The sequence below is a fragment of the Musa acuminata genome, chromosome BXJ3-3 (genome assembly GCF_036884655.1).
Source record: "Musa acuminata AAA Group cultivar baxijiao chromosome BXJ3-3, Cavendish_Baxijiao_AAA, whole genome shotgun sequence".
NCBI lineage: Eukaryota > Viridiplantae > Streptophyta > Magnoliopsida > Zingiberales > Musaceae > Musa > Musa acuminata.
Window position 1 is genome coordinate 31094084 of NC_088351.1, and position 19477 is coordinate 31113560.

At 39.8% G+C, this 19477-nt stretch overlaps 2 protein-coding genes across 6 annotated transcripts; one reads left to right on the forward strand and one right to left on the reverse strand.

The window, feature by feature from the left end:
* Positions 1-1521: 1521 nt before the first annotated feature.
* On the forward strand, positions 1522-12412 carry LOC135584499 (uncharacterized). 4 transcript variants are annotated; one of them, XM_065143141.1, is made up of 5 exons: positions 1522-1682; positions 1834-5300; positions 6131-6402; positions 6664-7266; positions 9678-12412. In XM_065143141.1, exons 2-5 carry the CDS (start codon positions 2076-2078, stop codon positions 12151-12153), a joined length of 6576 nt encoding a protein of 2191 aa, XP_064999213.1. In that variant the 5' UTR covers positions 1522-1682; positions 1834-2075; the 3' UTR covers positions 12154-12412. The 4 variants fall into 4 exon arrangements, with proteins under 4 accessions (XP_064999213.1, XP_064999215.1, XP_064999214.1 ...); XM_065143143.1 differs by having other exon boundaries at positions 1528-1682; positions 1861-5300; XM_065143142.1 differs by having other exon boundaries at positions 1531-1695.
* A 940-nt stretch (positions 12413-13352) lies between these two features.
* On the reverse strand, positions 13353-19064 carry LOC135634201 (probable methyltransferase PMT2). Of its 2 annotated transcripts, none has more exons than XM_065144511.1 (7): positions 18917-19064; positions 17495-18141; positions 17134-17344; positions 16726-17020; positions 15090-15479; positions 14031-14108; positions 13353-13899 (listed from the first exon to the last, which is right to left on the reverse strand). In XM_065144511.1, exons 2-7 carry the CDS (start codon positions 18134-18136, stop codon positions 13665-13667), a joined length of 1851 nt encoding a protein of 616 aa, XP_065000583.1. In that variant the 5' UTR covers positions 18137-18141; positions 18917-19064; the 3' UTR covers positions 13353-13664. The 2 variants fall into 2 exon arrangements, with proteins under 2 accessions (XP_065000583.1, XP_065000582.1); XM_065144510.1 differs by having other exon boundaries at positions 13353-13902.
* Between the last annotated feature and the right edge of the window lie 413 nt (positions 19065-19477).

A 19477-nucleotide genomic window follows, 5' to 3' on the forward strand; every position in this document is an offset into this window, starting at 1 on the left:
TGTAGGTTTTGCTTTGGGGGAGCAGTTCCCTGGTGATGAGCCTGAAAAATAAACTTGCTTCAGAGTATTGAAGATGGTTCTTCTGATAAAATTGCTTCTGCGACTACCATCAATGATGCTGCCACTAGTGATATTTTACATGGGGGGTTCTATTCTCAGTACTACTACTCAGGTTCTACTGCAGATGATACTGCTAAATGCAAGATTTCACTGCTGACAAATCTTCTAACAAGGCAATGTGAACAATCAGTCTGGCAATCAGTATTTTCACTCACCAAGTTCTGGAAGCAAGCTCTGCTGGTCCTATGGCAATGTGCCAATAACTTCATGTGTATTTTCTGCTGCTGAGAATTCCATTACCTTTAGCTGCAACTCTACAAGGAATTTCCCAATCCAGGTAACTGTATACATTTCACAACAATGGTGCACCAGTGACACTGTGACAGTGAAGATGTAAGCTTTACCTGGGCCTGGTGCAAGCTGAATGTAAATGTCAGGAGTACTTAACACTTTGGCAGCAGAGAGAATGCACATTAAGGTAACAAAATCAAGAATCAGGTGATCAAAAGAAGAGAGTGGAGATTGCTTCATTTTTCTACAAACCAAGTCTTGTCAATATCTTGTTGATCTGGGAGAAAACTTAATGGTGAAAAAAATTGCTATCTAATTCCTTAATTTCTTTCACAATCACCATGCAAAAAAAAAAAAAAAACTAGAAAGCTGAAAGTGGAGCCTTTGATTTAATTATATGTGGATAGCACAGAATTAAATTGGCTGGTACACCATGTGAAATGCCTCCTCTACCTTTGAATGCACAAACAGATAGGCTATGGGAAGCCACAAAAAATCATTCAAATCAAATCCAATGATTATCTGAAAACCTCAAAGCAGATCATTTCATCATAAACTTAACATAGAATTATGTTAGAGTAAATTATTCAGTGATCTAATGTCATAAACTAGCCTATCTCACTTGAAGTTGCTGATCTTGCATTTTTATCACCTTCACTTGTGATTCTTAGAAGACTGCAGATGTAGGATCATTCAAAATTCAGAGGAGTTATTCCAAATTTTTGTTGTCTTCTACACCAAAAATTATCCTTAAAGCATTGAGATGCACGTAAGTAGACAAGCTATTCCCTTTTGAGGTGAATTGGTTTCTGCAACATTGTAAGAGGAAGAACATATTTACATTAAATTTTCTTTTTTTTGCTACTTTAATTTTGGTGCCTCAGTTTCAAGCAAAATAATCACACATCAGTAAAGCCTCTTCGTGGGAGGGAAGAGGTTCGTAGCACATTCAAGTCCGAACCGGATCGAACCGGCCTTGGTGACCCAAAACTTCCGCAAGCCGAACCGAAGCGAACCAAGTGGAAACGAACATAAACGACCGGAACCGATCTTTGACACAAGGCACCAAATGACTGAAAAGCCCTCGTTCTTGTGATTTCTTTTCCCTAATGTTGAGGGTGTTTATGTCAGTTAAGCTTGTAAAGGTTGAAGGAGAGGAAATGGGTGCCCTCGCGTCTCTGTTCCCTGCCTTGCGGCCGACGTCCCTCTCTCGCCGCCGCCTGCTCTGCCTGCCAGCGGCCTTGCGGCGCACACCGCCGCCTTCTTCCCCTCCCTTTGCCCCCTCACTGGGGGTCACCGTTGAGACAGGAGAAGGAAAACCCTTAGAGATCGTAAGTGATTGAGGTGCATTTCTTGATTTGTAGTCTCTTTCTCCCATTTTCTCCCATTTTTTTTCTTGGCATTGTTTGAACATTCAGTAATCGAAAAACTTGTCTCTTATTTTCTTAGCGTTTTACTAGTATTTCTTAACTAAATATGCAGTCCGACCAGTGACCGAGTCTTGGCCAGGTTGTTGCCCGGTACAGTTCCAAAAGCCATGGTTTGACGTGAAGGGGAAAAGATTCGGTAAAGAACGGAGCCGGAGGTGAAATTGCAAGATTTATCGCTCCGTTTCACGAAGCTTTTTAGTATAATTCCTGTTAGATCAATCTTCTCTCGAGGGTAGTCGCAAAGCTGCAATTTTACCACGGATTTCAGCATCTAGATTTTACGGAAGGTCGAAGATGTCTGCAAAATGGCGTGCTTTGCAGCACCGGCACCGATACACCTACAGTTCGGTCGTCTTTCCCAAACCCTTCGTGGAAGCTCTGAAACTTGTGCCCTCGGAAGTGTCCTCCTCCGATTTCTTTGCACAGTTGAATCGTTTGGTCTCCTTGAGCTCCATCTACTCCCAGGTTGAAGCTGTCAAGGATCTCGCTTCAGCATTTTCTCGGTTACTTGCCTCCACTGGAATTGCCGATGACATTGTCTCTGCCGCCACTCGGCTTTACCTTGAGATCCTCTTCCTTGAGAATTCACTGCCTCTTCATCGGACACTGATTTCTGCACTGGTGAAGAGCCAGAAGTTTGCATCTGTGATCAGTGGCTGTTTATTGTCTCTCTGTGAGGAGTATGGTGATACGGGTAAGAAGGGAAGAAAACGGCTCTTGGTATCCCGAGCTATGCTATCTTTGATAAGCTACCCCAAGTTAGGATTTTTGAATGAAATTGTGGAGAAATGTTCTTGTCTGGTGGCCATGGATGTCGTTTCTGGATTGGGGAGTGTGGTTTTGGATGTAGAACATGGGTCCCGCCCCTCGCCAGTAGTGATGGAGCAATGCCAGGAGGCAATGTCATGCTTATACTACTTGCTTCAGCGGTACCCTACCAAATTTGTGGGTTCAGAGGAGGCTTCTGTTATTTTTAAGAGTGTCATAGGAACTATTTTAAGTATTCTCAAGTCATCAGCTTTTTCTCGGGACTGTTTGGTGGCTGCAGGTGTGAGCTTCTGTGCAGCAATTCAGGCTTTTATGAGTCCCAGAGAGATCTCTTCTTTTATTTCAAGATGTTTCTTTGGTCATAGTACAGATGCTGGATATGTGGATGTAAAGGAGCTATTCCCTGATGGAGATTGGTATGCAAGTATCCAGGAATTCTCAGTTTTGAGTAGGCTTTGTTTGCTTAGAGGAATATTGACAGTTGTTCCCAGGACTACACTCAACATGCGTCTTGCTGAGTCGAGTAATGGTTCATTCCGGACCATATTGTACAATGGAATACTTCCTGAGCTCTGCAAGTACTGCGAGAACCCCATGGATAGCCATTTCAATTTTCATGCCCTTACAGTGACGCAGATTTGTTTGCAACAAATAAAAACCTCCATATTGGCTGATCTGACTGATTTTTCTGGAGATTACATCCCTCTTTCTGAAGGTACAATGAACCGTGTACTCAAGATCATATGGAATAATCTTGAAGACCCGTTAAGTCAGACAGTCAAGCAAGTTCATCTTGTCTTTGATCTCCTCTTGGATATTGAGTCATCTGTCCCACCATTTGAAGGTAGCGATAGGAATAACCTATTCCTGTACAAGATTGCTAGGGATCTCCTTCACTTAGGGCCTCGTTGTAAAGGTAGATATGTCCCCTTAGCTGCTCTCACCAAACGCTTGGGTGCGAAGACACTTTTAGATTTGAATCATGACCTCCTTTTTGAGACTGCTTATGCCTATATAGATGATGATGTTTGCTGTGCTGCCACTTCATTCTTGAAATGCTTCCTTGAATGCTTGCGTGACGAATGTTGGAGCCATGGTGGTATAGAGAGAGGCTATGATGTGTTCAGGGATCTCTGCTTGCCACCTATATTGTATGGACTTGTATCTGGTCATTCGAAGCTCCGATCAAACTTAAATACTTATGCTCTTCCAGTGGTTCTCGAGGTTGATATGGATAGCATATTCCCAATGCTTGCCTTTATCTCTGTTGGATCTAACATAAGAGAAAATGTCATCGCTGATCTAAAGATTGAGCAATGTGTAGCTGCATTAGTTTCTTTGCTCAAGGTGTCACGTACACCTGCGCTTATTGAGGGGGATATTGATTTGGAACATGACCTTGCACTAAATAATAGTTCTGATCATGTTGCAGTTGTATGCGTAAAAGGAATTAATGTTAGAATTCCATCTGTATGGTTCACTTTAGCACTAAAACATGCTGATGATAGTCTGCGAATAGATGCTGCCGAGTCACTCTTCTTAAACCCCAAGACATCTAGCCTACCATCAACCTTTGAGCTCAGCTTGATGAGAGTTGCTGTGCCACTGAATATGCGATGTAGCTCGACAGCTTTTCAGATGAAATGGACAAGCCTATTCAGGAAATTTTTCACTAGAGTCCGAACAGCATTGGAGAGGCAGGTCAAGCAAGGTTTTTGGCAGCCTGATACATCCTTCAATGGTGATGGAAATGCTACTCATGACTCTACTAGAGATATTGTGATCCGTAGAGCAGAGGACCTTTTCCAATTTATGCAGTGGCTAAGTTGCTTTCTTTTTCACTCATGTTATCCATCAGCTCCATACGAAAGGAAAACAATGGCCATGGAACTTATTTTGGTGATGATTGATGTCTGGCCTATAGTTATGCCTCAAGGAACTCAACATCTCTATCCATACAGTAAAGCCATTACATCACCAGATGTGACACTTGCACTTGTAGGTTCTGTAATTGATAGTTGGGATAGACTAAGAATAAATTCCTTCCGCATTCTTTTATGTTTTCCAACACCCCTTCCTGGAATTTCATCTATTGATTCAGTGAATATTCTGATCAAGTGGGCGAAAAAGCTTGTCTGTAGTCCACGTGTTAGAGAAAGTGATGCTGGTGCATTGACTTTTCGACTCATTTTTAAGAAATACGTTTTGGGGCTTGGCTGGGAACTTGGAGTCTCTGAGAGAGCTAATTGCCTCACTTCTCAACTGAAGAAAATAAATGGAGATCTAGGCATTCTTAAGTCGGGAGATCCCATCATTAAATACTTGTCATCACTCATTGAATGGCTGTGTGCTGTCATAGAAGAAGGTGAAAAAGATCTCTCTGAAGCATGTAGGAAGAGCTCTGTTCATGGAGTTTTGCTCACACTTCGATACACATTTGAGGAGTTGGATTGGAATTCTGTGGGGGTTCAATCAAGTATTTCTGATGTCAGGACTTTAATGGAGAAGCTTCTTGACCTAATTATGCGAATAACTTCTTTGGCTCTTTGGGTGGTTTCTGCAGATGCGTGGTCTATGCCTTATGATGTAGATGATGTAATTGATGATTCTGTTTTTCTTCCAGATCTATCATTTGATGTGGATCAGCCTGATACAGTATCAGATCCAGGGGACAAAATTTTGGCATATGAGGATGTTACAAAATCAGCAGATCAAGTTGTTATGGTTGGCTGTTGGCTTGCTATGAAAGAGGTAAGACACCTGCGATTCCCAGTTTGTAACAAAAGCTTTTTTTCACCCCTTTCCATAGCTTTTTCCTTATGGTTTGCCTTTGAATTGATTTTGATTTCTTGTTAATTTAGTTACAGGGATCCTAGCTGATTTTCATTCACCTACAAGAAGCATTGTGCCACTTAGAACAAGCCAACAATTTTTAAAATCATAGTTTAGTTGGTATATTGTCACGATCTGGACCAGCAGTTGCACTAGCCTGACAACTTGGATGAAATGAGCATTTGATCATATGCCCCAAAATGTTTTTGGTCCAAGTTACTGGTAGTAGGACTAGAACCATCAAACCTTATATACTGACTGAACTCAACATTGCCTTATGATGTGTGACTAATTGGGGCATCATAGTCCCTCAGACTCGAAGGCATAACATATTCATAATGATAACACCTACAACTGAGAATTTAACACTGGGTTTGTGGATGAGGGCCCAACTTGAGGAAGCTCCCATCTAACTGTACACGAGATAACTCCAATCTCCGCATGTATCAGCCTACATGGAGTGGTGAGTTGTCTTGGTGTCAATTGTCACTGCCTGATAGGCCCACTTGATCGGCAATATGGATGAAATGAGCATTTAGCCACACGGCCTTTAATGTTCAAGTAGGAGAACCATCAAGTGTTATAAACCAATGGAACCCAACATCTCTTTTGATATGGGACTAATTGGAACGTCACATATGTCAAGCTAAATGGATCATTCTATACATGATACTTACATGTGCAGTCGCAGAGCTATATTTATTCATTTTGCTATTTGTTTAGCAAAGGTGTGCTGTTTGCTTTTCCAGGTCAGTCTTCTTTTAGGGACTGTAATTAGAAAAATTCCATTGCCTAGCTGCACGCTTTCAGATTCGATAAATCATGGTGTTGCCCCTAGAAGCTCCGAGGAAATTGAGATGTTAGCCTTGACTGATGGAGTGCTTGATCTGGTTCAATTGGAGACCATTGGGAACCATTTTTTGCAAGTTCTTCTGAAAATGAAGCATAATGGTGCAATTGATAAGACGAGGGCTGGCTTTACTGCTCTTTGCAACCGCCTCCTTTGCTCAAATGATCCAAGGTATACTTCGACTACTTATGATCAGTGTTGTTAGTTCTTCTCATTTTCTCAGAAAATATGTAGGTTTTCTTATGTTATTGCCATATATAAAATGTCATAGTCAGACATCTTTTTTCTATTAAAGCAAGATAGTGTTGCAATATGGTTTGAGGTGCTAACTAAATTTATATATTTCTGTTTTTTATGACTACTTAAGTTTAACATGCTGCTTAACATTAATGAATATGCTTTCCAACATTAAGGATTTTTTTTTCTTCCTAGGCTTGTCAAAATGACTGAACGTTGGATGGAACAACTAATGGAGAGGACCACTGTAAAGGGCCAAACAGTGGATGATTTACTAAGGAGGAGTGCAGGAATTCCTGCGGCTTTCATCGCTCTTTTCCTTTCAGAGCCAGAAGGAACACCAAAGAAGCTACTTCCTAGAGCATTACGATGGCTGATAGGTGTTGCTAACAAATCATTGTCTAATGGCTCTGAAGTTGGTTTCAGCCAGACAGAGATAATCTCCAAGGAGGGACCTGTAGGGTCTGAGATCACTGATGCAGGATTGGAAGATTCAACAACTCTACTTGCAAATGCAAGGAACTCCAAGATCCGAGATGAGGGTGTGGTTCCCACAGTGCATGCATTTAATGTACTAAGAGCTGCTTTCAATGACACAAATTTAGCTACAGATACATCAGGCTTTTGTGCTGAGGCTACGATTGTTTCTGTACGCTCTTTCTCATCTCCTTATTGGGAGGTAAGAAACAGCGCTTGTCTTGCATACACCACCCTGGTTCGTCGTATGATTGGATTTTTCAACATACAGAAACGTGAAGCATCACGTAGGGCATTGACTGGGCTTGAGTTCTTCCATAGGTAAAGTATCTACAATCTCAGATTATGTAGCATTAGACCTGGAGAATCATGACAGTGTTGTTGTTTGACATGATTTTAAAATTTTAACTAGTTTGCATGTTGAGATGCAGAATGTCTTGGCATAATTCAAGATTGTTATCAAACTTGTAGAGTTATTCATCAGTGTGTTTGTGTTCTTTAAGCATTAGTAAATAATGTGTTGTAGGTAGTAATTGTTTAATGATACAGCCGTTGCTCTCTGTTGTTACTGATGACTATCTTGTTGCTCCTGATTTTATTCATGATAGTGATTTCTTTTTTCTTGAGTGTTTTATTATTTAAGAAAGAAAATAAAATAATATGTTGATAATTGTGGCAAATGCTGGATACATTGCAGATATCTTTTCTGTAGCTACGTCTACATAATTTGTCAATTGTGTCAGAAAGTATTTTTGAGAGCCTTGATCATATACATAATTTCTCAAGATTGAATGAATATTTTGTGTGGGTTCAACTTAATGTTTGTTAGGTTAACTTTAAGGACCTTATTAGTTTTGGAATCAGTTAGTGTTGATAAGTTATAGTTAGAGAATACTTGCCTTTTAGATGGCTTTGTTGTGATGCATAACATTTAGTAGTCTATTCTTATGTTAAGAACTTAAAGGCTATAGGCCTCACATAATCCTTCTGCAGATTTTAAAAAATTTAGCATCATATGCCTCTGGAAATGGATATGAACTTGGTTGTTACTTGGAGAACTGTTCATTTTGTCATTTCAACCAAATATCTGTTGATTATATTTTCAGCTAGTAATCAAAGATGCATATCTCTTGGTGAAAGTATTTCATACTTGTAGTGAACATAAATTTTCGATATTTCATTGATGATTCTTATCAAAAGAAATATTATTATTCTGTCTTCCAGTAGTGAACATAAATTGCTTGTAGAAGTTGTGGCTTGAAATTTTTGTTTAGTGAAGCTGAGACCATCGAGTTATTCTTTTCTCTTTGATGTGTTTCTAAATTTGGCACAGAGGGAAGAGCGAAGAACGTAGGATGGTAGGAGGGCAGCGGTGAACGAGGAAGAGAAAAAGAGGGGTAAGAGGGAAGAGAGAAGAGCGATTGGGGAAGAGGTGGGGAGATGGGGGGGCTGCGGTGAACATAGGAGGGCTGCGGTGATTGTAGGAGAGCTGCAGTGGTGAACTTAGGAGGGCTATGGTGAACGAGGCAGAGGTAGGAGGGAGGAGGAGAACTTCCCCTCGCTGCTATCGTTGTTTGCCGCTGGGAGGAACTTCGTTGTCATGAGAAACGCAGTGGGGGAAAGGAATTTTGCATTAGGGCACTCACGGGTGTCTGCACTAAGGCACTTGTGGGTGGATTTCTGCAGTAGATTCCTGGTTCAATCAAACCAAATGAGTATTTTGGTTTGACTCGAACTCGACCTAAGTTGAACTAGGCGAGTGCTCGGCCCACGTAACGCCTGGGCCCAGGGGAGCGCTTGGGCCACGCCTGAGTCAACTCACCTGTCCAGCCCAATAGGCAAGCGCTCGGGCCTTGCCTCGCTTCGCTTTGCTTGGGCACCTAGGCGAGCGCCCGGGTGCCCCAGTGACTTCACTAAGAATAATGAAAAAAAAGGTTCAGAAGTATGTTTTAGCAACATGAAGAGAACACATGGGAGTAAACATCAAATCTATGGTGGATATTATAGGAAGTAGTATCAGGTTATCTTAACTGCAAGCCTAACTGGCCTAAATAAGACTCACCAACCTTCAGCCTGCATCGTCCTCATCAGGCAACCATTTAGTCTTTCTCCTTAGCAGAACATATAAACTAATCCTCATATCTGAAACATAATGCTCGCTATCATCTCCATGACAACAATCACATTCACTTCTGGAAGCCCATCAAACATTCACATTATCATATGAATCTTATTTGAATCTCATGAGTCATCAAAACCAATCCAAGAAGTTGAATGAAAAAATTGATTTCATTTGGTTTATTTGCATTTTTGGCTGTCTATACATAATAATTCTTGACTATTTGCTTTGATTTAGGCTATTTGATGAGTTATCACTGCACTTTAGGTTGCTGCTTTAATTTGTTCTGTATAATTTTTAGCTTGCTGCTTTGTTGCTTGTACATGACATCTAGTTGGTTAATTTAGATGAATCAGGTTATCTAACCAAGCATTTTTGGTACATCTTTATGGTTGTCTTGCATCCCCGTTGATGCTAATTGAGCTAAATTGCAGAAGGAATCTGTATAACCATCCTATCTTGTTGTCTTGTACAATTTTCCTGAATTTGATATTTTGAAAATTATTATATGATATAATCACTATGACAATCCAATAACTTGATTCTTTTATGGGACATGACATGCTTTTCAGCACAATATGATAGTTTACTGATCATTCTTCATCTCCTGTAGGTACCCAGCATTGCATGCTTTCCTTCTCAGTGAATTAAAGATTGCCACCGAAATGCTTGGTGATGGGTGCTCCAGGCACATGGAATCAAACATTGCAAAAGTCATTCATCCAAGCTTGTGCCCAATTCTTATTCTCTTAAGCAGGCTAAAACCTTCTGTTATTAGCAGTGCAACTGATGATGCTTTAGACCCCTCCCTATTTATGCCTTTTATCCAGAAATGTGCAACTCAGAGTAATCTCCGAGTCCGTATTCTTGCATCGAGGGCTTTAACTGGCCTGGTATCTAATGAGAAACTGCAGAATGTCATTTGTGAGGTTGCTCATGGTTTACCTCATGGAAGACATCAGATGTCAATGCCACTATCACTTACTTATGATCTTCCTGGGTCAGCCAAAATGTGCAATGGACTTGGAAGTGTAGCTAACCGTGCTGCATCTTTCAACTCAATACATGGACTTTTACTGCAGTTATTTTCTCTTCTTGATAACAACTGCAGAGACTTGACTGATGTATCCAAGAAAGAACAGATTCTTGGTGAACTGTTCCAGGTGCTATCCAAATGTTATTGGATTGGCAGCACCCAGTCATGCCCTTGTCCTATTTTGAATAGCTCATACATACGTGTTTTAGATCTTATGCTTGATATCACAAGAACATACACAAGTCAACATACCACAACTATCAGATCTTTGTTGCTTCAATTAGCCTCAGGATGCCTCGATGCAGGAAAGTCTTCTTGGTTGACATGGTATGATCCAACTATTGTTGAACTCCGCAAGCAGGCAACTGCATCCTATTTTAGTTGCCTGTTGGGAAGAAAACATGTAGTTTCAGAGGAGCTCATCGAGCTATGGAATGTTTCTGCAACCAGTTCAATTATTCAAGAGGTGCTTGAAACCGAGACATCTGTGTCTGAACTTCAGCAGAAGATAATGTCCTGCGTTCTTGATCCTACTTATGAAGTTAGACTTGTGACGCTGAAAAAGCTTCTTGAGCTAGTCATGTCTCTTATGCCTAGCCCCAAGAGTGGAGTTATTTATACATGGGCCAAGTCCAATCTGCACTCGATGCTGATTAAGTTGTTGCCTATGGAAGAGAACCCAAAATGCATCTATTATGTACTGAAGATATTTTTTAACTGGAATCTTCTGCAACTTGAGAAACCAACCGGTTTGAAATGCAGTATCACTGAGGATTGTGATTTTTATTTCCATTTCTGGGACAGGTTGATCCATTTATACAGTTCAGTGAAGCGTTCAAAGACTCGAGAAATTACTCTGTGCTGCATGGGTTTATGCATAAAGCAGTTTTTGGGTTTGATTACATTCATTGATCAGCATGAGGTAATGGAAGAGACTGCTGTTGGTTCTAGCAAAATCAATCAATCTGAGTGGTGGGCCAGAGCCCTTAGAAGCATTGACTATTTTGTTTGCCTAGTTAACCGTCATAGTGCACCATCTGAGCCTGTGAACATGCGGAAGGCAGCTGCAGAAGCCATAATAGCTTCAGGAATGCTTGCAGAGGCCATGTCAGTTACTTCAGTCGTGTCTAACAGCCATTTCACATTTGAAGAAACCTCCATTATCGACATTGAGAAGAAAATTTTCCAGTCTGAGATGCCTGAAGTCATTAACTTTTATGCTTGCAAGATACTAGATTTATGGTTCACATGTATCCAGCTTTTGGAGGATGAGGATAATGGGCTTAGGCAAAGGCTTGCTAAGGATGTCCAGACTTGCATTAGTTCCAAAGCAACAAACGGCTCTTACACAGATGCTGCACCTACTCAAGTGGATAGAGTAATCGAGTTGAGCATTGATTTCCTCTCTTCATTATTTGGCCATTGGCTGGGATACCTGAATTACCTAGCAAACTTGGTCTTGAGCACAGCCAGTTCTGTGAGTTCCCAGGGAGATCTAGTTAGACGGATATTTGACAAGGAAATTGATAACCACCATGAAGAAAAGCTTTTGATATGTCAGTTCTGTTGTTTGCATTTAGAGAATCTCTCAGTTCCAAAATCTAGTGAGGTTCAAGTTCGTCCTGAAGTCCTCAGTGAGAGCAGCATCCAAAAGTTCTCATCGATTTGGAGATTAAGATTTCTACAGCTGTTGATATCATTTGTTAACAGCTGTCTTGAAAATGAGGGGATAACAGACTGGATTGGAGGCATAGGTAATCACAAGGATGCTTTTGTATCTTTGTATACAAATCTTCTTGGCCTCTATGCACTCTCACAGCAGCCATATGGAGTGCTCAATTCATGTTCAACAGATAGTCATAAGCTTTACTTGTCAGAGTTCACTCAACTTGAAGGGATAATCAAACCTTTTCTTAGGAATCCTTTAATTTCTGACTTGTATAATTTGGTGATACAATCACATGAAAATATGCTTGGAGCATTGCATACCCAACAACACCAAGGACACTTTTTATCGAAGGATGGTTTTGATCCTTATTTTCTTATAAGATGACAACTCGTGTGAGTTATTCTTTTCCAGGTGGCAGTAATCTTTGAAGCATAAAAAGCGTCAATTGTTTTTGGAGTAGATTTGGTAAAACTTCTCAAGTATATTTTGTTTGATGTACTTGCTGTTCTCTTAGATAAGAGTTATAGTGGCCAATTAGATATCCTTCCATAATTTTTACTCTGTACACATAGATGGGCCAATGTACAACTAATTTCTGTTTTTGAGAAATAGCAATGAGTTGCATGTCATACCAATTGCTGTACGAGACTTTTCCTTCTTTTTTTTTGTCGATTAGAAGAAGTGGTGCATGGTCATATGTGGAGTGATAAAATGGTCTCCACATGCTGTCTTTCTAAAGTTCTTGTTCCAGTAATGAGTATTTGGCTTTACAATCCCAATGTGTTGAGGATTGAGAGGGTGGGACTACTTGTAAAGCCACCAGGAACAGGCTGTGGTAAGAAAGTAGCAATACTTGGAATGTGTGTGTGAAATAAATGTTGGCTGTTAGAGAGAATTGATTTAAGCAAAATGTGACATCGACAAAGAATCTTATCTTTCTTGATCAAGGTTTGTTGTTAGATGTGTTGCCATACAATCTTTTACATCTGAAGGTTACAACTTGTGTGCCATTCCATCCTAATTTTATCTACAGATGAATTCGGAGGAGTTAATTTTGGTGAGTTTTCTGCATGATAGTAATCTTATTGGAGGAGTTTGTGCTCCATCTGCTCCTTTTTTGCGCATAAACAGTGTCATGCCGTGCTAATTTACTTGCAGGTGCATAGTTTGTAAGAGTTGTTTGGTAAGGGAGTTTTACTTGTGCTGTTCTTAGTGTATGTTCACTACCATCAACAACTTCTAGATGCATTCCACTTGCTTCTTTTGTATGCATAAAGGCATGTACAAAGCATGCATTGATTAAATCTCTCTAGCTTCAAGGGATGTGAGCAGAAGTCTCTTCTATAAATCCTTTACCAGCTCATGTAACCTTTGATATCTGAAATCAATCTTCATTTATTTCAAAAAAAAAGACAAAAAAAAGGGTAAGTTTCATATATAAGATTCTAAGTGCAACATCTCAATTTACACATAATGTGCAATATAAGAAGCCCTTCTCACACCAGTTAACCAAGAGTTCTAAAGCAAGATGGAGATGGCAACTATGCACATTCTTGGTGGTGCTGAGCAGTCAGACATTGTCGTTTGGATAATCCAGATGAAAAGAATGCATTGGATTTCACAGGTACCTCAATGGTTTCAGATCATCTCATAAAAAGAGTCAAATTAGCAAGCGAGGACATAGACTACAAAAGGCAGGGAGGAAGAGAAGGAAGCAAAATTAACTGATACGACAATCGCTATGCAGCACCAAAAACACGGTAAAATATTTCCGGCCGAAGAATGTTGTCCGAATCTCCAAGCTGTTGTCAGCTGATAGCCTCTCTCTAACTGGTTCCATGATCAACTAGTATAGGGATAACATCCGATTTATGGTGGTGATTACTGGATCAGATTCACACTTCGACTGTTTCATTAGTGTGGCCACCTGCCCAGTACTGCTTAACAGCAACCAAAACCTTTTCCTGCAAAAGAGGGCCATCCTCATGATCTACCATCTTGGTGTTCCATCTCATTCCAGTGACCATCCTCTTCACCTTCATCAAGATATCTACTTGATCGCGGAATATCACTGCACCTTCAGGCCTTAAAATTCGATCCATTTCTAAAAGAATATCTTCCATCTTGCACCTACTTCATTTTCATAAGAATGAGGGGTTTAAAGTTGACAAGTTTTTGCAAAGAATTATTCCAAGGTATAAATACTCGGACATGGGTCAGTATAATCATATTTGTGAAGAAAACAGCCTTATCGAACTTACTTCTTGTTGTACAAGCTAAAGACAGCATTGGCATGGATAAGGTCATATGTCCTTGGGTAAGTTGAGAAACCTTCACACCTACATCAAAGTGATAACAAAACTCGTTAGTAGGAAACAATACTGGAAAACTGCAGAGTGGCATATAAGACTGCAGCAGTCTAATCCGGTAATGAGTTTTTGTATAATTAGTTTACATAATTCATATATTTTGATAAAGTATGAGGATGTGATAAAATTCACATCCAACATGACAAAGTTGCTCTCAATTAAAACAAAATTCTATTTCACTTCCTATGCCGAGCTACAGAGAGTATATGAAAAAAAATAAGAGAAAAAAATCCTACATAAATTCTCAAAGTTCCAGTTTCTTCAAACTTTGCAAGAGCTCTTGCCTCCAAGTTAATAAATTTAGATAACCTGATCAAACCGGCCTATGGTTGATAGAAAATTCTGTCAGTAAGACAGAGTCCTGCACAAGTTTTGTGACAGATCATGACAGTAAAGGAATTAAAGAAAAGGGAAATCGTAGAAAAATAGTATGGTGTAAAGATGCTCTGGAAATAGAACAAATCAAGTTTTAATTATAAGTCGAGTTTAATGAGTTTGGAAACAAGAACATACAGGCCAGAATGCAATGTTTCTCCAACATGTTATACAACATTCTTTCTGCATATTCATTACTTGATTTGGAAAAACCCTAAACTTCTACATGCTTTAATATTTAGGACAAACAAAATCTCAAATATCAATCTCTCAGCATACAATACCAGCTTAACCTCAAGAATGTTATTTCACAAATTAATCGTACCATCAAGCAAAAAAAAAATCAGAAAATGCTTAATTCATTGAGGGCTCTGTAGCAATCAAAAGAAAAGCTAATATCACATATAGCCCGAAGTGTCAAACCTAATAACTCAAAAATCAATTCAATGGATAAGACATAATAACTAACAATGAAAAAGGAAAAAGATTGCCAAATGATGAAAATATAGCATAATGTATGCAGCAATTTCAACAATAAAAGAAGAGTCAAATTGCAATTTTGTAGCATGAGAATACCAGTCATGATATATGCCAATCAGCCCTCTTTCATATATCACGCCCAAAGTAGACTTATCAGCAATTGTGGGTACTACATTCATCACCCATAATTTGGGTGACTCAATTGCTGCTGAAAAGCTACCCAATCCTGCATTCATATCCATTATATTCCGATATCGTCCCGTGTCAATATACTTATTTAATCTTTTGTAAGCTTTGACATGTTTCTTCCATAATCTGTTGTCTTCCTGATATGACTCAACTGAGAAACCAGGAACAGAACCACTTGCTATTCTAGGAGGCACGTCATTTAGTCTGTCTGGGAATGTCTTTAGTTCTCCTCCAGCAACCTCTTCAGGGTTGTCAACCTCAGGAAAAGGCACAATACATGCTTCCATCTTCTTGTACCTAGTATGAACAAGGAATGATAAAACGCAGTGAGAAAGCAAAAGGGGGAATTGGGACTATGAAACTCTCGTAAAGCTACACATCTAATTAATTGTACTCCACAAATCAAGAAGAAAAACAGGAACCACTTCTCCATCCAGTAGCTCAAACAAGACTGGAAACTATTAAGGGAAAGAATATATAAGAATTATGAGGAAAAAAATGGTGATTTATCATATAGAAAATTTGAGATAACTATGATGTGCGTAAAATTCTTTACACTTTCCCAACATCATTAGACTGCTTCATTGATGCCTAAAAGGAACTTATGTTTGTTCATATTGGGACATAATAAGTGAGGAAGATCATGAACAAGATGGCTCCATGTTGAACTGCTTCAACTTTACAAAAACTGCCCAAGAATATTTCATGTTGAATGGTTAATTTTCACAATATTTTGTATCAGATATGGTAAATAGTGCCACAGGATACCCAGTAATCTCTTAGTTAATAACTAAGAACTAAAGTTTTATATCTAAAACAATTTATCCCTGTAATAAAGGTATCCCTTGAATGGGTTAATGAGCAAAAGAAACTGAAGCTACAAACCTGCCAGTTTACAAATTATGACACTACATTGTGTTCTCATCTAAAACCACAAGGTAAGGCCACATTAATAAGAATATGCGTCTCACATGCCAAACCGCATATATGGTACTTTTATGTATAAATATGTTCAAAAGGAAGATAATCTTGGCTAGTACAACTCACTGTAGGCTGGATACAAAATATGGACAAAAAGGCATAAGGATCAACATCAGACACACATGTAGCTGCAGACTATACCAAACTCCACTCAATTTCACATTTTACAATAATGCATATCTGTTAGACATATAAATTCTTTTTTGTAGCAACAAAGATAGAGCAAATCATCAGCTTTAGAAGCAGAGAAAGAAGGCTTTTTGTGACCAGCAAAGTGGATCTGAATGCTTGGATTTCATTGACCACCTAATCAACTAGTATGAAAAGGAGTTAAGGTATTAGCATCAAAAGATATGGACTATTAGATTCTTTTAGGGGCAATAGTTGCCACGAAGAGCTCTTAGTAAATTCTGCTGAACTAGGATTTTTTACTTTTATGCAAATGGACAAAGATGATTATGCAGCATGTGTTATTTGAGGTAAATTTATAGGTAGCAAATAACAAGTGAAAATCACACTAAGTGCACTACTTGGTTAGGTAGAAAACAGGAGTTTGTAGTACCAGACATCATCTGCATATGATGATTCACAGGTTCTGACACGGGGTTCATCTTGCCTCACAGCACAAGAATCAGAGTTTATTCTCTTTCTCCAAATGGCAATTTCACTTTTCTCTGAGACCTTCTCCCAGCAAAGCAGTTCAGCAATTTCTTCAATCTTTTTCTGCTCATCCTCAAGATCCTCCTCTGTACGCTGCCATGCTTTGTAGTTGTTCTTCCAGTTTATGGGAGGGCCTGAAAGCACCCAGTACCCACCAGGCCTAAGAACCCGGTCTACCTCCATCATGTACATGCCATCTGAAAAAGCAAATTAGTGAGAATGAGCCCAAAGCATAGAATTAATAATGAAAAGATCGGGTATTTGCTGGTTTGATGGAGGAAACGAAGAACAGGTTGATTATGGAACTCACCATTTGCTCCCCAAGGGATCAAACACCTTGAACAATGAGCCATATCAAAGGATCTAGATGGATATGGCAGTTTTATGGTTCCAAGGACACCAATAATTGCAGGGACACCTCTTTCCAGAGCAAATTGCACCTGTGCCTCATGAGAGTCCCTTGGTGCAAATGACATGGCCAACACATTCCTCTTCAAAAGGTAAGCTCCCCAGCTTGCAACCTGAAAGTTACAAAATTTGTGGACTAAAAGTAATTAGCAACTCTGACGAGACCCAACAATACTCAAAACATTCAAATCATAACATGTATCAGATGTGCAACTTAAAGTCAGGAATAATTTGTAGGATGTGTTTCAGGAAACTTTACATACCCCACAACCAGTGTCTAATGCAGTTCTGACTGTCCCATTAGCAATTGGGATAACAGATGCAAGTTGGTCTATATATGTATCAGCCCCTTGAGGAAACTGTGTTCCTCCACCAGGGAATCTAAACACATTACCCTCATATTGAACCCAGTTCTGAACAGCTTTCTCAACCGTAAGACTTTTGTAGGGTACATTTGCATAGGGAACGAAGTCACGGCTTTTCGGCCATGGAAAGGGGGCAACATAGCCTTCGGGCGCTGGTATAAGACAGTACAGTTTTTCTTCTTCCGGGGGGCAATGCCGTTCTCTGTAGTTCATGTTTTCTCTAGGAAACAACATTGCTCGATTTTGATCTTGGCAAGGAGTATAATCCCTATAACGCTCATGACATGGCTCAAATGTTCTGACTTCCGCTCCAATATCATCACCGATATCTGATCTACTATGATGAGTCTCAAAACTAAGATTTGGCAAGATGGTGCAATCAGTTTGCTTAGTAATCTCAATGGCAATGCTGTCGCCCTTCCCAAAACCACTCTTCTGCCATGCTCCCAAAATATAGAAGAAGCAGCACATACTAATTATGATGAATATAGAAACAGAGCTTCTGGTCCTATTGTCTGCTGCATTCCCTTTCACGGCCATGGCACCTAATTACAGAAATAATTGTGTATTAGTAAGATTCAAAACTTCACTTAGAAAACTAACTTTATGGCTCATACATTTGCAAACAAAAAAATCAATTATTTTAGGAAGAATACTAGCAGAACCAGTGATAGCCAACAGAGCACGTTTCGCAAGTATGCATTTACCTGGCAAGGAGCCCATGTAACGAGCTTCCATAGTGCAGAGTACCATGAAAGCGAAAAATACAACAGATCAGTGGTTAATTACTGATACCTCTGGATGAAAAATGACTCCTTTTTTGGTGTAACGGAGAACAACCCACATGACTAATAACTTCAACCAAAAAAAAAGAAAGCATTGTGATCCCGTAAATTTAAGTAATCCCTAAAAGATATTTTATTTTGATCAACGTGCACATCTTTAACCTAGTCTTCCCGCTGATCGCTCGGCACATACAAGGCAAGATCCAACGATCGATTGCGCCAGCTCCTCAAAAGCTCACTTCCAGAGCTTCCCTCGATTGACAAAAGGGCATATGAAGTCACCAAACCAGCATAATCACACAATGCCTTCGAAAAGAACCTCAAGATCACACTAAAATCGGATTTTTTTTTTTTCCCCAGCTATATACGTCTCCCTGATTTCCAATAGTCATAGACTTCAGAGTAGCAATAAAAGGAACAAAAATACCAGTTGAAGAAAGCAATTCAAGATGTGACCTAATCTAGCCAATTCCAAATCAAACCAGAAGAAGAGAAGGCCGAGCAAAACCCAAGAAAGGAACAAGTTTTGGCATACCGGCTTCGTGCGGATTCCGTAGAGATCGAGGAAGAAAAGAGAAGCAGAAGAACCGGATCTCAGATCATTCAAACCGCTACAGGAATCGCGTCAAGATCACCTCTTCCACAATTGTATCGGATTCTCTGCTGCGACTGCTGCTGCTGCTGCCGCTGCTTCATTCATCTCTCCATTTCTATTTAGATTTGGGCGAGGGGTCCCCGGTGCTGCGGTGATCCGATGAGAACCGTCACCGCTCAATGAGCCGCACAGCCCGCGCGGCTTGGCGGTGATCGGATCTCGTCAATGGTTTGACGACCCCTGAGAAAGTTAGGGTGTGTTCGTGTCCAAGAATTGCAAAATGGAGAAAGACAGGAAACAAACAAAGTAGCGACAGCTGTCGCAGATGAACAAACCAGTTAGACGTGTCATTTAGTAAATGGTATTGCATGTGGCCTTTTTATGGGACAAATCTGAATTAACGGCCAACGACTTGGTCCTGGTAGCTAGTTTTGTGATAGTATTGTCATTACAAAACACTAAATTTTTTTAATTAAAAAAATCATTTTTATAATTATTTAT

What these genes read in the sequence shown, in the direction of transcription:
- LOC135584499 (XM_065143141.1), top strand. Translation starts at nt 2,076, where the DNA reads ATGTCTGCAAAATGGCGTGCTTTGCAGCACCGGCACCGATACACCTAC. An exon ending in GTTGGCTTGCTATGAAAGAG is followed by an intron (nt 5,301 to 6,130) that starts GTAAGACACCTG and finishes TTGCTTTTCCAG; the next exon opens with GTCAGTCTTCTTTTAGGGAC. An exon ending in GGGCTTGAGTTCTTCCATAG is followed by an intron (nt 7,267 to 9,677) that starts GTAAAGTATCTA and finishes CATCTCCTGTAG; the next exon opens with GTACCCAGCATTGCATGCTT.
- LOC135634201 (XM_065144510.1), bottom strand. Translation starts at nt 18,136, where the DNA reads ATGGCCGTGAAAGGGAATGCAGCAGACAATAGGACCAGAAGCTCTGTT. An exon ending in TCATATGCAGATGATGTCTG is followed by an intron (nt 15,480 to 16,725) that starts GTACTACAAACT and finishes TGTTCATACTAG; the next exon opens with GTACAAGAAGATGGAAGCAT. An exon ending in TTTAGCTTGTACAACAAGAA is followed by an intron (nt 13,903 to 14,030) that starts GTAAGTTCGATA and finishes ATGAAAATGAAG; the next exon opens with TAGGTGCAAGATGGAAGATA.